General features: G+C 37.0%; 1 protein-coding gene across 1 annotated transcript in view; it reads left to right on the top strand.

Annotated features, from left to right (window-relative positions):
- Positions 1–775: 775 nt before the first annotated feature.
- LOC139125968 (uncharacterized) overlaps positions 776–23013 on the top strand; it is a 58792-nt gene continuing 36554 nt past the window's right edge. Inside the window, exons 1-6 of the mRNA XM_070692042.1 lie at positions 776–1056; positions 2700–2983; positions 17645–18921; positions 19243–19320; positions 19495–19881; positions 20342–20524. Of these exons, the coding sequence (XP_070548143.1) occupies positions 2844–2983; positions 17645–18921; positions 19243–19320; positions 19495–19881; positions 20342–20524 (2065 nt within the window). The 5' untranslated portion in view covers positions 776–1056; positions 2700–2843. The remainder of the gene's footprint in view (positions 1057–2699; positions 2984–17644; positions 18922–19242; positions 19321–19494; positions 19882–20341; positions 20525–23013) is intronic.

Genomic DNA, 23013 nt, shown 5'->3' with positions numbered 1-23013 from the left:
TATATCTGTCCTATGAAGACGCGCCAATGTTCGGTTTTTGTGGAGAGTTACCTTATTTATCCGCGGCTTAAAATGTAACGCAAGTTTGATTACTGAGAATGTAAGGTGTATTTAAGGAACTGAACCTAATAAATTTCTAATTCCATTAAATATAATTCATTTACATTGTTTGTAGTTGAGAAAATCGTATTCTATTGTTCTGTTGCTCGATGTCGCAGTTTAGGAACAAGAAATTTCATCAAAGGAGGTATACTTAACACATTTCATTCGCCAAATGTAGACTTATTACCGCGGAAGGGATGATAAAATGTGAGTTTTCGATCCTTGGATTTCTTACTCTAGCACACTTTCCAACCTCAAAAAAAACAAGGTATTTCAGGTTCAAGTTTGGATATAAGTATTCTGCCAAAAATGATAAGAACTTTTAACAAAACCTAAAGTAGTCTTCAAAAAAAGCGCATTTATCTGAAACTCGTAAAGTTCCTGCTCTGTACACCAATGCGAGACAAACCGCCACCCTCCCTGAGACCCTGTCTTCAACGCTGATGCAGACAGCCTGATGGCAGCTTACTTACAGTCACTGTATACTTCGTCAGCCAACCGTGCATATTCCAAACACAGCCTCATACAACACATTTTAAATAACAAAGACCTTGCTTCTCATTGAGGACAGTTGCTGTGTAAATAACGTCCAGGGCCCCTAAAAGGGAACCATAACTTAAATATTTGCATTTCGATGTGCGACGCCCTGCGTATGCAGTCTGTCTTAAATTGTTTTTTTTTTTCTGCCACGACGGTCACTTCAAGGAACATATTCACAGATATGAAAGATATTTTATTTGGATCAGAAAGAGCTCACCGGGAACGCAGCCCTGAGTGAATACTGAGTTCAGTACGAGTCAGAGCGTCCCTCTTGGTGGAAGCATTTTGTAGACAAGAATAACGTGCCAGGTATTTCTGTTACGTTGCTGGCTTGCGCGAAATCATGGCAATCGCCGGAGAGTTCGAAAAAGGACGATAATCAAGAGACAACTCAAGATGGCGGTGAGACGGGAGGTGAGTAACAGTACTGTCGTAGTCATTTCATTAATTGTCAACTGTTACATTTTATAATACACAGATAAATCTAGTATAAACAAGTTAAACAATTGGCATTTCGACATGAGATTGGAAGTGACAGACTTGAAAATACAGCTTTGAAGACAAAAGACAAAAGAAAGAAGCAACAGTTAGAGCTGTGAGCGCTTTAAGACAGCAATAACTACAGTTGCCATTTGCGCACTGTTGTGTTCTCACTATTGCATGGCAACAGACGCACAGAGGTGGTCATGGGTATACACCGTCATGGATCGTAAATTGTGCTTAGTAATGCAACTACAAGACAGTGTTGACCTTTGCCCCGTGGAGGGTATTAGGCTCTAACTTAGATGTTGGACGATATTATCAATTTTATCCGATATTATCCGATAAAAAAACATGTCGGACATCGGCCACTTTCCCACTCGTCTAATATTAGACTCTAACGTAGATGTTAGACGATATCATCGATTTTGTCTGATATTATCCTATAAAACACCATATCGGACATCGGCCACTTCTCCACTAGTATAATATGACACTCTAAATTAGAGAATTTGGATAATATTATCCGATAATGCTTAAAGTGCCAATGTCGCGATATCCTTTACATGTGTGCGTAAACAAAAAGATAAACTCATTCATTTTCACCCCAAATCAGCCCTACCAACCCGCCTAAATCTGTGCGGGGAAAAGTTGCCACGATGAAGTACATGCTTTTTGTTGGTAAAGGTGACAATTGTCAAACATTTTTATACGTTTTATAATAATAGCACGCTTTGTCAAATGTCAACGTGAATGACCTCGGGAACAGTACTCTGAGTTTTGTCTCGAAGAGGGACATTGGACGCAAACTACATACAAGGTACGAGAACCAAACTGCGATCACGTGTCCTGAAAGATGTTTACGTACGCCAGTAAACACAGTGGAATCCTTATAAACAAAGAAGCGCTGTTCAACATGTTTATACATGCTGTCGCGAAACCACGGCTCAATTGACTTGAAGCAGAGTTTGTATCACTCACAATGGTCACAATGCAAACACACATTATATCATGACCTCACATGACCAGTGGCATTTACTCAATGGCACTCATTGGCAGACATAAAATTGCAGCCGTGAATTCCTCTCTCACCAAGAAACAGCGTTGTTCAGGAGTCTATAATTTGAGTAAAAGCATTAAATGTAGAGATTTTTTTCAATGGTTTTACACTTAGCTAGATAACGAAGTTGTGCACAAAACATTCGTACCGCTATTAAGAGTATTTGCTGAGTCATCACAGTTAAAGTTGGATATCATTTAAAACACTAAAGTAAAAGTAATGATCAACAGCTACAGCCCAGGATCCAACTCTGCTTATATGGCGATAAACCTAGCTATTCTGTTCGCCAACCTTTCAGTACAGAGGTATGTTCACAAAACCGGAAAAAAATCGAATGACCTGATAAAGGCAACTTGCAATTTGTACTCTCTATAGCTGGTATATTTCTGCCCCTTCGCTGCCTTATTAGAAAACACACGCAGTACGGCCTAGTGTAATTATTTCCGTTATGTCGGCAAAGTTGGTAATTACGTGAAGCCTTTGACATAATATGTTTTGTGTAAATATTCACCTTTAGGTTGACTGTCACGAAGACATCCAGCTCCTTACGGCCCGGAACACTGCTGTGCATAGTAGCACCCAAATCGTCTGTTAGAATTCAATAGCATCATGTTGAGTACGCAAATTACCAGTAGGCGCCATTGATGCTGACACCGACGCCATGAGTCACTCTGCATTTGCCACGGGTCACCTGCCCGACGACAAGCATGATAAAGCTATAAAGCCAGATACCGCTTCTTCAAGTGCAAGTACTCCTTCGATAAATTCAAAGACGGTTGGAAAGAAAAACGAGAAAACAAGGTAGGTACACTGCTATCACATATACTAAGATAAGTAAACTTTAGCACAGGGCTTAGCTGTTATCGTCAGACAAATTATGCCGACCAACAAATTTTGAATGCAGTTTGCAGCTTGATGTGGTAGAGGTCATTGACGCGTACGAACATGATCTTGTTATGTTACATTGAAGCCCCTTCACAGGCTCTGGTATGATAACGATTTCTCTCATGATCAATTTCAAGCTAAGAATGGGTATATTTTTATATACAAAAGAGAGCTTACGTGGTAAGTCCATTGCGTCTGTATAGATGTATGTCTGTCTTTCTGTCTTTTTGTCTTCTAACTGTCTGTCTGTATGTATGTCTGTCTGTATGTATGTATGTATGTATGTATGTATGTATGTATGTATGTATGTATGTATGTATGTATGTATGTATGTATGTATGTATGTATGTATGTATGTATGTATGTATGTATGTATGTATGTATGTATGTATGTATGTATGTATGTATGTATGTATGTGTGTGTGTATGTATGTATGTATGTATGTATGTATGTATGTATGTATGTATGTACGTATGTTTGTATGTATGTATGTATGTATGTATGTATGTATGTATGTATGTATGTATGTATGTATGTATGTATGTATGTATGTATGTATGTATGTATGTATGTATGTATGTATGTATGTATGTATGTATGTATGTATGTATGTATGTATGTATGTATGTATAAAAACCTCAAAATTAGCGTCATGTGTTTGCTATACAGATTGTCCCTGGGTCATGGCAGATGTGAATTTTATCAAATGAATTATGTTAAATGGCAAAATCTTGCAAATTGCGAAAATCACTTAATAGGTCAAATTTGTTTTAAAATTAGTTTGTAGGTTTCCTTGGGTCACTTTAGTTAGATTTGTTCAAATTAATCTTAATTATATTTTGTGTTGGAATAATTATTAATAATTAATTTAATATAATCATATTAGTTATTATTACAGACATGCAATCAATGCTTGATTATGTAAATGAGTGGTGCGAAAAATGGCGACTTGCCGTCAATGATCTCAAATCGATAGTTGTTCATTTTCGTAAAGAAGACATTCCTAGGAGTGCATTTGAGTTTCACATTGGCAGAAACGTTTTGCATTATGTTGACATGTATAAATACCTTAGGATTGTATTGAACGAATTTCTAAACTTTACTATTACGTCTAAGACCCTAGCCGAATCTGCGAATAGAGCATTAGGAGCTATAAATCGTAAATTTAAAACACTGAAAAACATGGGATTCACTACCTATACAAAATTGTATGAATCATGTGTGGCTCCCATCCTTGATTATTGCTCAGGAGTCTGGGCTTTAGTAAACATGAAAAATGTGATATGGTACAGAATCGAGCTCTTCGTTTTTTTCTTGGAGTGCACAGATATACACCCATCATGCTATTACAGGAGATACAGGACGGAACTCGTGCGCAGTTCGTAGACACATTTCCATGATCAGATATTGGAACCGCCTTGTTCAGTTAGATGAGAACAGGTTGACTAAGAAAATATTTCTTTGGGATTTCACACTGAATCACTGTAATTGGTCGTTTGAAATGTGTAAACTTTTTGATGATTTAAACCTTGATATGTATCTGGATATTCTTTTGCCTTTTGATCTCTCCATAATACAGGAACGATTACGCCTCCAACAGGAATTGACGTGGCTTGAAAATGCTAGGGATAAAACGAAGCTCCGTACATATATGTTATTCAAAAATGTATATAAAATAGAACCATACGTTTACATGACTCTTTCTCGTAGTCAGCGGTCATTGTTGGCGCAATTTCGATCTGGAGTGTTGCCTCTGCGTTTAGAAACTGGCAGATACAGAGGCGAAGCATGGGCTTCATGGCACAATGAAGCGATTTTAGCAGTACGCCCTCACCGATCAAATTTGCGTTATACATTCGTTTTATCCCGTGAACCCTGACCTCCCGTCAAGAAGGAAGATTCCGGAACATCAACCTTGCGCAGACGCCTTTCCTAAAGAAACCCAAAATAAAGTTAGCATAATAATCTCTTTATTCAGTACGTAAACACGATCCATGCTTGTGTACATCCGCACAAGCAGGCATTTGCCCACGAACGTCACGGCCGGGGTCGATCGACTACACCTGAGGCTGAAATGACGTAATTTCAACCACAACTGAACGCACACCGCCGCACGCGACGGGCACGCGACGGACCAGCAGACGATCTCTGGTTACTAGGGCCAAGACGCGTTTGTACACTGTATGTATTAGGATGGGTATGCAACCGCTCATATGAGTTCCCAGGACGTGCGTTACCAAAAAGGGGGGACAGGGGGGACACTTTTTTCCACGGCAGTCACCGTCACCAAAAGGTTAGTAAAACTCCATTTTTTTTTAATTTAACAAATGTTTTGAACACTGTAAGCTCAAACAAGGGAAAAAAAATGAAAAAGGTGAAAAATGCGATGGCACACTCATTTGCATATATATTTACGTCATCACAAGAGCAAGACTACTAAACATGATTCACCTTTATTTTTTTATTGTCTTGTTTATGTACAGTTAGGATATACCTTGTGCATTTTTAGGCTTAAAAAAATCATAGTGGAACACTTGCAGTTCATGCATAAAGTTCTGCTGATGTACAGTCATTTTTAATTATCAAGAAAAAACGTTTTTTAACTGATCCTGATTTTTTTTGGCAGTGAAATCAAGGACTGATTTTTTTTTCCTTCCAACATACTTGGAATACCAAATAATTTTATTATAAAGGACTCGAAACTCTTAGAACAAGCTATAGGCAAGCACAATATTTTGAGGCTTTTATAAATTTGGTAATGCAAAACCACTGAACCACTATTGAAGCAAAGTAATAGTTTAAACATTTAGTTTGAAGGAAAACCTAAAGAACAGTTTTAACAATATCCAGTTTAAAGGGACAAAGTCACTCATTTTTGACATTATTTTAGTTAGGTTCTCTTGAAACATCATTTATTCAATTCTGTGACTGAAATATGCCCAATCACCAGATGATACAAGTAAACTCTCACTCTGTACATGGTTATAACACATGTATTCTTCTTCTATGATACATTTTTTTATTACAAACCAAAAATTAAATGATGGAAGAAATCATGCATTATGTCAATGTACAGGGTTGAGCTGTGACAACCAGTGATTGAGCCCATTTCACTGTTCTGAACAAGAAAAGCAATATTTAAAAATCAACTAAAACTTGGAAATGAGCAACTTTGTCTCTTTAATTTCAAGAAAATGTACTGTAAAATTCTATATCAGATAAGGGAGGGAGAAGGGGTGGATCTGAGGAACAGGTTATTTTTTCCTAATGGAAATTTTTAATACAGCTTCCATATGTTGGTGTGAGTGTTTGTGGAGACAAAAAATATTGCTATGACAAATAACATGTATTGACTTTATTTTCATCTCAGATTTCATCAAACATTTGCAGTAGTGTCAGGTAAAATGGTCACAGTATCAGAGGCATACAATGTCGACTGCTGCAGCCATAATCATGGCATCACAAAAGATCAGTTTGGCAGGTGCATAATGTCTACCTTCCCACAAGTGCAAAGGATACAAAGAAGATTTGATGGTTCACGACGGTATCCTGTTTTGTTCATAAAACAATTTTGAGCGAGTCCTTGTCACATACCATAATGAAAATTTGATGTACATACACAGGACATATTAAGGATGTACAAGCGATAAAACTGATAGTATTGTCATTTCCCTAAATTGTCGATTTTTGGATTCTTTACTGTATTAAATGTGTAATTTTAAAATATGGGGGTCACTGTGCTCTGTTGTGAGAGACAAGACCATGAATTTTTCACCAATGCCTTTTCTATGGGTGAAATCTTCCAATGCCATTTATCTCCACATTAACCATTGTGACCATTTAATATCATTTTATCACTATTATTTGTTTCTTTTGACTTAGCAATGTGCAAATTTTCATGAAAATGGCAATAGGAACTGCTTTTCCAGCGATTCTCAATGTAAACCTATGGGAAAGGATAAATTCCACCTGTATAATGCTTGTACGTGCTTAACTGACCTTTTTTCTGTTTTTGTTGCAAACATACTGAATTAATGGTGTCCAACACAAATAGGAATGACTGAATTCTGTAGCTACCAGTCTATACATTACACTAGGTCACAAGAGGACAATCATTTTGATTACATTCATAACAATTTTTGTCAGGCTATATGCAATTGAAAATTATTTATCAAACAGAGAAAAATCAATTATTTAAATACTCATTTTTGTGAAGCTTCACAGGCAGTAAAATCTCCAGACAATTGCATAGAGCAAATATTATGCCACTTGTGTTGACAGGATGAAAGACAATGTAAAATTAAACAATTATGACATGAGATGAATATTTCAGGAAATCAAAGAAACAGTTAAGTAAAAACTTGTACATTGTGTTCATTGTCAGTTCCAGAACCAGACATAGAAATCTGACATTTACAGAGGCCATGTTATGAATAACAGGAACAGAAAAATCCTATTTCCTTACATGTTATATCAGTGTTAAAATATATCAATAAATGATGAAGCAAGGAATTGTCTGTCTAACCAGTACCTCCCCAATTATTTGCAGTTATCTTGATAACGTGAACTCTCTAATGGCATAAAGGTATAACACACACATGTGCAGTATTCGAGTTGTAGATAATCTGTGAAACATGTTTAACATTAAGAGTATTGAAAAAATTCATACAAAAAAGTTCAAAGTCATAAACGCAAGAGTCAAACCCTACTAACAATCAATTTGTTCAACTTTTTTTTTTTTGTATTTAAAATTGTTTTATTGGTAACATTTTTTAGTAACATGAACTTAAGATAAAAATGAAGTACAGTGCTTAGTTATCTACAATTTTGTGTAAAATTGAAATCCATTTGTTGCAATGTCTCTCTAATTTGTCTTTTTCCAGAGCTATTTCGTACTCTAGATGGTAGTTGAATTTCACTTGCAACATAAAAGCTGCAAAGTGTGGTTTACTCTGTTTCATTTTCATGGCATAGATGTGTCTTTTGGCTAACAGTAGCAAGTGATTATGAATGTCAGAGTAACCGTCAACGCCAAAGAGCACTTCATTTAAGTTATGTCTCATGAACAAACTGAGAGATTCCTCGAAAAATGTGTGAAACTCGTTCCAGAAGGTCTCAGTGAATTTACAGGTGTAGAAAAGATGATCTAGTGTCTCGTTGCTGTTTTGGCAGAATGAACAGAGCGGTGATGGTCCATGCCTCTTCTAGATAAATCGTAGTTTGTGTAACTTAACCCAGTCTTGGGTTGTTCTTTTGAAAATTCAGGCTTATGAAAGGTACAACAGTTCTACATTTTTTTGTTTTTCATGGTATTGTGATGATTTTCATTTAAAATCAAAATACATTTTCATGGTGTTTAGCTCACCAAAGGTCAACAAGGTGTAATTTTGGCAGAGTCTAGATTCTAACGTGTTTTTGAATCTGAATTAAGTTTTGGTCCAAAAAATACCCTTTACACCACCTTAAAATATGTACAGTGAAGTAACTCCATCTCATGCTAAATTTTGCTAGGTGAGTTGAGCTGACCCAGCTAATGACTGCACATCTCACTTAACTGGCAACATGAACTCCTTTTCAAGTGAAGCAATTAAAAGATTTTCCCAAAGATTGTCTTTATTTAAAATGAAGGATTTATGTTTATAAAAGTGTCAGTGCAGTGCAGTGCAGTGCAGGTGAAGGAATTTCATAGAGCATGAATTCTCCTATAGCACCATTTTTGTTATGAACCAATAGCTGGGTGGAACCAATCATGAATTTTCTCTATGTACATGGTGCAAAAGTTCAGCTGTGTTGGAGATTTTGCCCATTTTAGTGTGCAGAACAAAACTTATTCCCAACTTATGCTAAACTTTGCTTGGTGTCAATTATCTGTTCCAGCTAATGACTGCAAATTTCAATATCAACTCTGTGTACTACTTTTTAAGTAGAGCAATGACATCTTTCAAGATTTTCTTCATCAAAAATGAAACAATAATTTATGTTTACATTACATCTCAGGTCATTGTGCAGGAATTGTGTAAACAAAGTTCACAGCTGGCCACCTGATTAAATATTACCGGTAGCCAGTAACTATTGTTTTAACAGCATGTACATGTAAAGTAATTTAAAATTTTACTTGATAAAATGAGAATACCCGAAGGACCTCCCCCCCTAAAATGAAAGTTATTAGATTAGGCCTAACTCTTACATTAACATATTTTGTAAAGCAAAATTTAACCAACAATGGAAAAATTTCTACAAAATACATGATGAATTTAAAGGTGGCCTAGTCATTTTAAAGGTGGCCTAGTCATAGCTGCACTATGACATTGACAATACTATTGGATTATCAAATTATCGTAAAATGTGTGTAAATAAATCACATAGCTTGTGCCTTTCAATGGACACTATACATGTATATAGCTGCTTCACTTACCTACAGATTGCTGAATACAGATCAATTTTACTACATGTCTACAACAGACTTTGATAATGTGTTTGTAACAGTGTGCCTTCCATTTTAATAAAACCTGGAGATCCATATATAACACACAATAGTGTTACTGTTGAATAGAAAATTCTCTACTTCTTAAATTGATACAAAAACTCACAATTCATACACCTTAAGGGTAAAACTGGTATACATCAGAAAGTTGTACACATACAGTTCCCTTACTTATATCACATACTGTTACCTCAATCTGTCACTTAGAGAAAGTGATGAAATCACACCGAATGGTGAGGGAGGATTCAGAGATCTTGATTCACAACCCTGTGAAGGGTTATTTGGAGAATCGTGTACCGCTATACAATTGAGAAATGATGCAATATGCAAGGCTGAAAAACACGGCATAGACGACTGTCACATATACTCAAAAAGTTGTTGCAGTATGGTCCAAAATTTCTCGAACAGATGCGAGGCTTGCAGAACACTGTACAACTGTCTGAAGTCAGCACGGAATAGGAGACGTTTCAACTGCGAGACAGATGCATCTGGCCAACCAACAACATCCAGTGTCCGGAGGCTACATGACAAGAAAACAGTTGATGCAGGCATTGAAGGAGAAAAACCAGCTGATAGAAAATGTGCAGACCAAATACTATGCAACGTGTGTTGACAGGATGAAAGAAAATATAAAAATCCAGAAGCTTAGATACAATGGAAACCCTAACGAATAAGGTTACCCGGCATTAAAAAAGTGCTCGGCTACAATACCAAAGGGAAAATGACACATCGACACTGTACAGCAGTCAGCAGAACCATGCCATCGCATGAGACTGTTCATCACCCAACTAATCGAAGTTGAAAAATGCGATAAAAATGACTGATAAACCTAATCCAGCTACCGGAAACTTGATAAATAACAATGGTACATTATCTAATAGACTAACAATAAATCTACTTAGCTGTATATTCCGAGTACCGGACGAAAACGGTAGACCATGCCACACACTGATGAAGTCGCGCGAAATTGAACGACGCCGTTCTTCAAGGCAAAATTTGATGACGTTTTGCAGTTAATTTTGCGACAGTCCGATTTACCGTAAAACGAAGTTTGGTAACGCACGTACCGAGAAAAAGTGACACACATTGTTTCACCATTCTCTCGAATGTTCGCCTAACTAGTGAAAAATAAACAGCTGCACGTTAGTTTTCTTTGTGTTCTAAAACGTAAACTGTGATTGGGGTGGCGTATTTCGAGGTCTATATAGGCTATATGGGAGAAGGCTACCGTGGCCGAAAACGACACAGACCCTCTTCAGTTTGTAATTGCGTCGTTCTGTTGAGCTGTATCGTTCTGTTTGACCTGCGCTCTTTCAGTTTGTAATTGCGTCGTTCTGTTTGACCTGCGTCGTTCTGTTTGACCTGCGCTCTTCAGTTTGTAATTGCGTCGTTCTGTTGAGCTTCGTCGTTCTGTTTCGACCTGCGCTCTTCAGTTTGTAATTGCGTCGTTCTGTTGAGCTGCGTCGTTCTGTTTTGACCTGCGCTCTTCAGTTTGTAATTGCGTCCTTCTGTTTGAGCTGCGTCGTTCTGTTTTGACCTGCGCTCTTCAGTTTGTAATTGCGTCGTTCTGTTTGAGCTGCGTCGTTCTGTTTTGACCTGCGCTCTTCAGTTTGTAATTGCGTCGTTCTGTTAGACCTGCGTCGTTCTGTTTGAACTGCATCGTTCTGTTTGATCTGTGCTCTTCAGTTTGTTTTCAGCATAACACGGAAGTACTGGAGTAAACATTTTGTAACAAACATTGAACGGTCACTTGGAGAATACCATTGCAACTTGGCATGGGTTCCCGTGGAGTCATAGGTAGTAGAGGGAGAGCAACTTCACACATCGTTTTTACCTTTGTTAAATGATGCGGTACATTGAGTCGATTAATGTGTGTATATACAATCTCTCTTACTACCTAACCATAGTGCGTCACTCTTTTCCTTATTGATCTTCTGGCCGGGGATGTTGCCGAATGAGTCAACTATTCTGAGAAATTCTTCGGCAGATTTCACATCTGATAACATTCGAGTGATGTCATCTGCATATTGTGCAATTTTAACTCATTTTGTTCGATTTGAATGCGAATGTGACGAATGGCGATGGACAAATTTTCTAAACTAAAAACAAATAAGGTGAAAGAGTATCACCTTGTCTTGAACCGCTGCTAACTTAAAATTAACCAGAGGTGACACCATTATTAATGACTAGAAATATCGCAGTATAAAACTTTGACCCATAGAATAAAAGATTCACCAAAATTAAATTTCTTTAAAGCAAAGTAAAGGAAAGGCCACTCAATAGAGTCAAATGCCTTGGCAAAATCAATACAAAGTAGAATACCAGGAATATCGTTTTCTTTTGTAAAGTGTATGGAGTCTAAAATCTTGCAAACAACGTCACCGATGTAGCGACCTTTCACATATTAACCAGCTTGATTTGGGTAAATTATTTCCGATAAAACTTTGAAATTCGAATTAAAAGGGCCTTGGCAACAATTTTTATAATAAAAGTTTAAAAGAGAAATAGGTCCCCAATTTTTCAGCTACAGACGATCTTTTTCTTTTTTACAATCAAAGTAATGGTAGCTGGTCTTTGGGAAACTGACACTGACAACTCTCCATATGGACTAGCTGTGATATCGCAGCGGGACTTGTGGCGTGTATTGAACGCGATCGGGTCATTGAGGTCATCGCCACAGTCCAGATGCGAGCCAACGCATAGGCTTCGTTGGCAGTTTACGACGACACCGACCGGTGTCGAAGATTTAGCTTGCAAAATAATGAACTATATTAGCCTTTGAATAAATAAACTTATATCATCTTTATCATTGACTATCTGAGACTCATTCTGTGCGCCTGCTAACTTTCTTGAAGATAAGAACACGTATTTTCGACCATTTTCCCGTGAGCCGTCAACGGTTCTACGATGTTTGCTCGATCGCGCGTACAACGCATTGAATACGTTGGAGGTCAAAAGTTCAAATTCAAGCAGGAACCATCGACGACTCACCGAAAAACGGTTGAAAATACATGTTGTCATGGTCGGGCTCGTTAGCAGGAGTAGAAGATGAGTCTCAGATAGTCAGTGATACAGTAGGTATAATTTTATTTTTTGCATGCTTTATCTATTTTATTATTTTGCGAGCTAAATCTACGATACGGTCGGTCTCATAGTAAACTGCCAACGAAGCCTATGCGTTGGCTCGCAGCGGGACTGTGGGCGATGACCCCAATGACCCGAGCGCGTTCAATACACGCCACAAGTCCCGCTGCGATATCACAGCTACATATGGACGTGTTCATATAGTTGAAACTTAGTACAATTAAATTCCCATACAAGGGCCAGAAACGCAATTCCCCGGCTTTTATTACTGGACATGTTTTTCGAAGCTTGGTAGCACTCTTCGAGACTCAAATAACCCTCACAAATATTTGTTCTGTAATTCTGACAGTAAAGGAATATGCAAATCGCGCCAGTGAACTCTTCTGGTTTTTCTTCAGGAAAACAATGTGTAGTCTGGTATAAATTTCGATAAATTTTTTTCTGCGTGTTTAAAATTTCATTTAAATCTGTAGATGCTTGAAGTTTACGAATGTGATTTTTGTAATGATTTTTCTTTTTTTCACCAAGTTCATGTCATCTTACTCTAGCACGTTGAATAATACCTTGTGTTTTGACTTCGTAAATATCATCTAAAGCTCTCTGAACTTCATCAATGTCTTTTCATGTTTTTCTATTTCACTTTCTTAATTTCGAGGTCCTTTTTTGTTGCTCCAGCTTTTTTTCCTTGTGTCTTTGACACTTAGCCCGTTTTTGCTGTATTTTATACAAAAGTCCATGATTTTATACTATTTAAGCCTTGGATCAAGAACGTCAGTGAAATCTTGTCCAAAATATTTTTTTCATGCTGCAAACCTTCGAGCGACCAATAATCGCATACAGAAGGAACAGAAGTATGCGATATACTTATAAATGCCAGACTTCACAAAAGCTACAATAGATGGCACTCCGATTCACATGAGCATACACAAACACAACAAGATCAAACCGTAGACATAGCTTCCGTAATTGAACAACAAACTTCAGTGGAACAACATATTAACACATAAAATCAATCAATCATTCAACATGTCTCACCAATCAAAAATGAATTTTAAGTGACTGATGAAGAAAACTCTGTTTTCGAAACGTAGCTTCAAAGGATTGCAGTGTAACGCTAGTCTCTCCGCTCCAATGTGGGTTAACAGCAAGACACGTAAATTACGGGTACGTCTCGCCATGGCTAATCAACCCTTTACATAAAACAGCTAAACATTATATACACACACATAGAATCATACACAAAACGCAAAGAATTCACATATGAACGATGTGAGGAGTTGCTTTCCCTTTATTACATTCGCCATGGCTAACCAATACTCACATAAAACAATCAAACATGATACACACTCACAATATACACAATATCATACACAAAATGCAAACAACTCAGATATGACCGATGTGTGGAGTTGCTTTCCCTTTATTACAACAAAACAAACTGAAGAGCGACGATCAAACAGAACGATGCAAACTGAAGAGCGCAGGTCAAAACAGAACGACGCAGCTCAAACAGAACGACGCAATTACAAACTGAAGAGCGCAGGTCAAAACAGAACGACGCAGCTCAAACAGAACGACGCAATTACAAACTGAAGAGCGCAGGTCAAAACAGAACGACGCAGCTCAAACAGAACGACGCAATGGTTCTACTCCGGAATAAAAAGGACGCGATGCGTACGCCGTTCTACATACTCAGTACGCCCAAATAATCACGTGATGCCGGTACAAACAAACCCACATGTGTACTGAACGCGTATGGAAATACACGTACGTCTGTGCGCGTTTGCGCACATGGCTTTGTTTGTACCGTGGTCGATTCGAATTCCGGGTTTGGCCTATTACAAACTGAAGAGCGCAGGTCAAAACAGAACGTCGCAGCTTAAACAGAACGACGCAATTACAAACTGAAGAGCGCAGATCAAAACAGAACGACGCAGCTCTAACAGAACGACGCAATTACAAACTGAAGAGGGTCTGTGTCGTTTTCGGCCACGGTAGAAGGCTGAAAATGTGTTTCATACCCTGGTATATCTATAACCTTCTCACTCGCTTCCGTGAGACAAGTCGAACGAACGCGCGCGAGGACCATAGTTACACCTAAAGACGAAACGTACACTTCAGATTATCGTCGTACGAACGCACGCGCGTCCATAGTTACACCTAAAGACGAAACGTACACTTCAGATGGTCGTTGAGGGCGTCGCATATGCCATCTCTTGCTTTTCATTGTCCCAGGAAGCCCGTGGGCGAAGTAGTAACTGACAGATAATGTATTTTTTGTAACTAAAATGTTATCGAAAATGAAGTTTATTTCCTTCTACATTGTAGTTTTTATAATGATTATCGTACTACTTATATAGACATGGATGGTGATTATGATAATTTGTCTACAGACGATAGGTTAAGGTATTTATTAACAAATCCATTAAGAATCCGGAATACGGCGAAATATATTGAAAAAGCGTTAATAAAAAGTAAAGAACACTTGTATAAGAATAGCAAAGTATTTTTCCTTTTCATACTCTAACAAGTTTTGTTTCAACTATTGTATACCCTGTTCCTCACATTCCTGTACTGTATAATGAATTATAAGGTGACTTATAAGCCAATTGGGCTGGGAGGTTTTTTTCCTCAGGTCACTATAATAAAACAAACTACTACCACTATTACTATTAATGTTTTTGTTGGTCAAAAATTGTCTTCTCTGGAACAGATCTTCGCAGATTTTGGCACATGGTATGTATGATCCTAGGGTTGATCTTTGCCAGATTAGGTCAAATAGCGGTGACATTATATATGGGTATTTTTATGCAAATTTTAACTTTGTTGGTCAAAACATCACATTTTCTGAACACCCTTGTAGAATTGCTTTGAAACTTGACATTCCTATTCTTAAGGACAACTTTGGTCGGGCCTTTTTTTTTAAAACCGCTACACATTTCATCTGTGTATTTTGAATGCAGATGCATGCTCAACGATAAAAAGGAATTTATTCAAATGAAGTTCTCATTCAAAGAAAAATATGCTAATGAGCAGCAGATTGTATCACTACCCTTATCTCTACCGATAGCAAATTTGATCCATTTCATTTGAAATGAGGCAGAAATCTGTTTATTACTCAACCTTTTTTCCGAGGTTATGCAGTAAATAATATTTTCGATGATTACCTATCGAATATTTCTACTTATTTCAAAATTGCTGTTTTGTACGTAACTACTTGTGCTTCTGAGCACAAACGGTGACTTTCAAAATGTGGCATGCTAAACAACACCAACGTTAGCTGTCATTTGACTTACTAAAAAGTCACACAATGTGATGTGCACAAATTTGCTCAGGCTCACTAGGCAAATTAAAAGAGACAACTAGTTATGTTTGAAAAATATCTTTATCATGGTGTGTACGGTATACTAACATGTATATTGCGTCGATAGTTTGGGTAATATATTCAAATATCATATCTATTGTTCATATATTTCAGAAATGCAAAAAGCCTGTAACTACTAGTATATATTTGGATCGTCAATGTAAACCACTTCACTTCCATCAACTTTGGTCAAGTGCCTCCAGTTATCACTAGCTTTCAAAATTTCATCAAATATACAAATAACCGATCAGCCGACATTAGTTTTTACATTATATTGTTAAAATGTCTTTAAATAATACAACTTGTTGTTTTATCAATATCCATGGTTACTTTCATAGACTTTGGTAAAACCCTCCAAGTCTCATTACCCTAACTGGGAAAGTTTGATAATATGCAAGTTAGCAACTTACTGACGTAAACCCGAAAAAGGACTTTCAATAACATTAATTATAGCCTTTTTTAATATACTAAGCAAGTTTTGTCATCTTTGATCTAAACTGTTGAGCTATCTGTAACTAGGAAAGTTCATCAAAGTATATAAATAAGAAATTTGTCGAAGTATAAATTATAAAAAAAACTTTCAATAATCGCAGTAACTTCAAAGAATGGTCATTGTTTAATCAATTAACATCAGGAAACTATCCATAAATAGGAACGTTTTTTAGATATTTAAATTAGTAATTTATCTATATTAAAATACTTAAAATCGTTCATTCCTGTTACATCATCGTAAGTGCAATATATAACAAATTTCGTCAATTTTGATCAAGTATAGTCAGACATATATCGCTAATTAAGAAATTTTGTCAGATATGCAATTTATTAGTAATTGACTTATCTTGAAATGCCAAACAACTATTGTGAAAATTATATCATTGCATCTTCAATATGCATTGCAAATTTCGTCAATTTTGCAAGTAAATTCAGATTAGTATCCCTGATAAGAAAAGTTTGTTAGATAGGCAAATTCGATATTGGCTGATCTCAAACTGTTAAGGATTTTTATTAATTTTATACTAGTATAATTATATTTTTTTAATATGCACAGCAAGTTTTGTCAACTTTTGTTAGGTGTATCAAGCTATGTTTTATTCATGTTCATAAAATATGTTCATAAGGAATTCAATTTCATGTCACCCTTTAACACATTTCATGGCTTATATATCTGTCAGTGATCAACATTTGTAGCAAATACATTGAAGACGTTTTTACTGTTGATGAGTTTTTTCTTGAGTAAATGAGTATATAACATGGAATCCATACCCACTACAATCGTATCAGTTTTTTGCCAATTTCAAACACATCAACGTATGGAGATTGTTTAGCATTTGAATATGGGATCTAGAAATTTCGTGTTGACAGATAGTCTCATAGAAAAACAAACAGACAGACAGACAGACAGGAAGACAGACATCCATCAATAGCTTTTGGGAACACATTAGCTAAAAATGACACTTTATAATGAGTAATGAAGATTTATTCTCAAAAACCTTGTAGGTCTTTAAAGTGGGTTTAAAATTGATATTGGATCAACAAATCATTTGAACCACAAAGTTCTTCTTTCTAGACATTCTTTATTTCAAATTGTTAACGGTGAATTAATTAAAATTAGTTCCTGTTCTTTTACTTTCTTGATATATATAGTAAACAAATGGAAAACAAGGCCTTGATAGCGAGCTATAAATGGGGAGGTCCAATCCAAGGAGGTGTAAGCGATGCAGTTCATATATTAGTCCGTCTTCTTCGTGAGTTCGGAATATCTGTTTACTGCACTACCCTGACAGCAACTGAAGAAGAAATAAAAGAGGCGAGAAGATATGGAGTTGAGCTCATACCACCATCACCGGTTCGAAAATTCAAGAGCAGGGATGAAAAGCCCAACCCTGACTGGCTGTATCACCACAAAGATTACTTTCCGAATTTGAAAACGTTGGTTAATATCCGATTTCTCTTAGGATTTGGAATGATAACCTCGGAGGCCGCTTTCGAAATTGAAAAAAGTGTCTTCGAGGGATTGACATTTTACCTTATAAATCTATACGAGAGTGACTTTATTACGCCGGTTATTGCCAATTGTGGTGATCGAGAACTCGAGTTTCGCCTTGAGTGTTTAACTAAAGAAGGCCAAGATTCAAGCTGGGTTTTTTCAAGTGAAGGTAGTATCTTCGCAGAGTACGAAGGGATATACCGTGAATGTAAAAGCATAAAACATTCGAGGCTCTCAACGATGATAGACGAACATTATTTCCAGATTCGTTCGCCACAACCTGTTGACAAAAGTGGAAAATTTCAAATTCTGTCTTTGTTTCAAGAACATGAACTGGCTTCTTTGACAGGTGACAGTGCAATCGTTAAGGCCTTGAACTCGGTGGCAGACTCCTTTCACGAAAGCAAGAAATCGCCTCTGAAATGGAAGATTCTTGGGGTACCAAAGCTATGTGAATCCACTCTTCTGAAATGTAGGGATCGAAATTCAAAATTACATGTTCTCCCGTGCCGAATGTCATCAGCTAAACACTTCTACAATGAACTTGGACGAACAAATCTTGTCCTCCTTCATAACTTTTCCGTACATTATGTCAATCTGACACTAGCAGCTATGTGTGCTGCTGTTCCTATCATTATTCCAGAGGGATCTCAAAGCCATGAACTGATCGAGGTGCATCTGCCTAAATATGAAGAAAGCCTTGTCGTTGATATGAGCGATTCTGATAAGTTGCAGGACCGTATCAGTAAATTTCTGTGTTCATACGACACTACCCTGACAATTGCAAAAGAAATCAGAACCGCCATAAAGGAAAAGGTGAAGCCGGAGCTGGAGAGAATTAACGATGATTTTTTTAGAGTGGTGGAGGATGATGCAAAGAGTAAACATGGCATCATCTTAAAGCGAGAAAAGCAGCTTGCCTTCGCAACACAAGGTATTACCTGTATAAATAGTTGATTGGATTTTGCTTTTTCATGCAAAACAAACAAATATTGGAGCACTAGTGATCTAAACTTTCTTCCTATTCATTAATTTCTCTTTTACTATCACCACTACTTATTTTCAATTAACATATTTTAAATGACTTTGTCTTGTAAAATATAAGAAGGAAACCTTGGTAATTGAACAGCTTATTCCTTCTCCTACGCTTGTTCATGGGAAGCGCATCGTTAATGTATTTAATTAAATAAATTTATAAACATATTTTATTATTTTTTATTATTTATTTAATCATTCACATTTTTTTATTCATTAGCTTTCCAGCAAATAAAGAGAATGCCTGCAACGCTTTCAAAGAATTCACGAAGCAGGAACAGTCAGGAACGTGATCCAGGTATGTGTCATCTCGATCATTTGTCCTAAATGTGAACCAATTTTGCGTCTCTTTGTGTTCACAAACAAATCCAAATGCAAGTTATAGATGTGAATGTACCTTTGGCTTCTTTTAGAAAAAGATAATCTTACTAAGCGATTTTTAGCGTATTCACAAGACATTCTGCCTTTGTAGGTGACATGAAAGTAAAGGTAATAGTTAGCGAAGTCGTGCCAGAAAGTGGAAGAACAGTTGAGGAAGTAGAGAGAGATTTTTATGAAAGTGACGAGGTCAAGGAGAAGTCTGAAGAAATTCGCCAGGAACTTGATACGCAACATGACGAAATGAAAGTGAAGGACATTGGTCATGAAAGTATTTCCTACACTATGAACTGTCTGTCATTAGATTCACTTGACTTTCTAAGGTCAGAATATGAGAAGGGCAAACTACAGGATATGATGGAAAATAAATTCCTATCTGAGGAGCTCTTAGATAAAATCGGAGCATTTCACTTAGCAATCGACACAACCATTGACTACGAAGAATATTTCTTGTGCAGAGAGGAGCTGATCGAAAAATACGGTAACTTGAGTCCACGTCTTGAAATATCTGGCATTCCTGGTACTCGTAATGTGACACATTTGACTTTCGTTTGCTATTCGTTTATATACATGATTTAAAATTTCAATCGGCATTATTGTTGCATGCACATTGTACCAAATTACTAAATAGCCTCAGATTGCTACCAGAAGTATAACTTTTGGACACTATGGTATAATCTGTGAAATGAAGTAAAGACTTGATTGTCGTGCACGTACTTCCAGCAATGTTATCTTATAAAAACAAAAATAGACTCTACAACATGACTAATCATTATTCTCTGTCAATGAGAACAACGGCACATTTAATTACACCGTTTCAACTGTCTAAAATGTATTTGTGTCCACACTTTAATTATAGTATACTCAAGCCTGTGCAGTGCCTGTTGGACCATAATAGTGCAATCACATGCTTGTTTGTGGTTTTTATGATACAAATGCAGGCATGACCAAAAGTTCGTCAAAAAATCTTAAAAGAGCCAGAGACCAACAAGAATTAAAAGGAGAGGGTGATCAGATGACAAAGAGCAAGATACCTATGATTGATGAGCAACAACAACAATCCATAAGAGTCTCTGAGAATCAGAAGTCTGAACAGCAAAGAGAGGCAGAACATTGCGTCAAAGGTATGACGAAATTCATTTTATATATATATATATATATATATATATATATATATATATATATATATATATATATATATATATATATATATATATATATATATATATATATATATAATCCCATGGTATTTTTCACTGTTTGACGTCATCATAGACGAGTGTTTTTCAATGAGCCGTACAACTTTGAGCCAAAGGCGAGAAGTTATGCGGCTCCGCGAAAACACGAGTGTTTATCTCATGAACAGTCTTCTTATTTTTCTTTGACGTAGATGGATCAACATTATTGTAACAATTGCATGGATTGCGTCGCGATTTGTGTTTTATTTACGCGGATTACTTTCATTTAACGGGTAAGGCGGCCCCTCACTCAGGAGACACTTTCATTCAGATAAATCTCATTAAGTTGAAATTTTGATACACCGATCGGTATCTCTAACAATCAGACATACGGATTCGGTCACTTGAATGTGTCAATCATTGTCTCGCGCTGTCGATGCAATGGCAAGTTGTCCATCGGCGGACATAGATTTCGCCGCGCTAGCGACGGCTAGCCATAGTTATTTAGAATATTTACGAATAGATTTATGAAGTAAAATGCAACGATATGATCGAAACAATCTTAGAGATGTCGTGGCTTTTGAAAATATCACACTAGTTTTCGACCTTGGCGACCGCGAAAGATTCAGTTCGATGACACATAGTAGGCCAAATTGCATAATTGTTTGTGGCCACAGCGCTGCCGTCACCGGTCTACGCCGGTGTCAACTCGGATCCCTATCTCGGTCGTCAATGTTTTCGTTTAACGGACTTTGATGACACATATCTCACACGTAGATACATCCTAATTTTGTTACTTGACCAAAACTCTGTTCTGTTCGGAGTGTTGTCAATATCAACTTTCGAAATGAATCGCATTCTACAGCGCACTGCTAATATAGACAGCTTATGTCTTCGCTACAACCTTATGCTGCAGGTGCGATTCCGAGCCAAAAATTACTGAATTTTTTTGTGTAATGAAGGACATTTATCGTTGTTAGTCGAATGACTTTATGTTTTTGCCTCCTATTCGCTTTCCGGAACATTAAACGGTACTCTTTTGTTCAGTTCAACTTACGTTGAGGTGTAGATTTCAGGTTTATCGCCAACCGGGATCGCAAGGTACAACGTCAACATTAGACCTAGCCTTACGACTCGACTGGAGCCCAGACGCGCCGCTAATGAGCCACTAAAATAAAACGATCGACGGTAACCCCGTTCGATTCTCGGGAATAGCTATAGTTTTAGCGACTCGATTTTCGATGGATATGCCTTTCATGTTTCCGTGTGTGGATTTGTCTGGTCACCTTTTTGTAAAAATGTCATGAGAGCACGGTATCGATAACAGCAAATCAGTCTATATATATATATATATATATATATATATATATATATATATATATATATATATATATACACATCTGGTCACCTTTTGTAAAAATGTCATGAGAGCACGGTATCGATAACGGCAAATCAGTATATGTATATATATATATATATATATATATATATTATATATATATATATATATATATATATATATATATATATTATATATATATGGGTATACGTCATCAACCGGAGCTTTTTTCCTGCAAAGGAACCGATCATATTGCACGCCGCGATATTTGATTTTCTCTTTTTGTTTGTGGTACGACCAGGGGCCACAAAATCCGTGCGATATCAAATATTCATCGCCATTTTTGTCAAGTTTTCAAAAATGCCATGGCCGCTTCTCGTCGCGGATTGACATACATAATGACGTCATTTGTTTATGTGCAGAATTCTAAAACGCCCTAAGCAACATGCGTACTAATACGTGATCAAGAGAAATCAAGGCTGATATCAAGGTGTAAGGAGGACAAAAACGTGATGTCAATTTATTATGATTTATACTGAACAGGTACGCACTTAGTATGCACAGAATTTAACTCACTTATCACTATACTCATACACAGGATTTCACTACACTTTAGCAATGTAAGCCGATGTCACCGTCGCGGCTCCAATGTCGCCACGCTCAACTACGATCCGAGCGAGCAGACGTTTTCCTTATCTCGTTCTGGCTTTGTGTACGAATGGAACGTTTGCGGATAGCAACACGCGTAGCAACCAGAATTGAGGATGTTCAGAAATGCACGCGATTGTCCAGTATTTGGGCACCGGGCCCGGGCGTGATACGTAAAATTTGAGGACGCTTGCCGTGCTCTGTAAAAAACCTTCAGGGCCCCCAAAAAGGCAGCATAACTTAAACATTTGCATTTCGATGTGCGACGCCCTGCGTATGCAGTCTGTCTTAAATTTTCACTAGACAAAATGCTTGATATGCGCTTAGCATATTTACGTATATTGATGTATATGGAACAAAATACTAATTGCATATGCAGCGTATATCTTTGTATATGGAACATTCCAATACGTTGATATGCGTAGCGTATTTCTATGCAGATCATGAG

Source organism: Ptychodera flava (genome assembly GCF_041260155.1).
Source record: "Ptychodera flava strain L36383 chromosome 3 unlocalized genomic scaffold, AS_Pfla_20210202 Scaffold_26__1_contigs__length_13983176_pilon, whole genome shotgun sequence".
NCBI classification, from domain to species: Eukaryota; Metazoa; Hemichordata; class Enteropneusta; family Ptychoderidae; genus Ptychodera; species Ptychodera flava.
The sequence above is the reverse complement of the archived record's forward strand: the minus strand, read 5'-3'. Positions and strand labels throughout refer to the sequence as shown.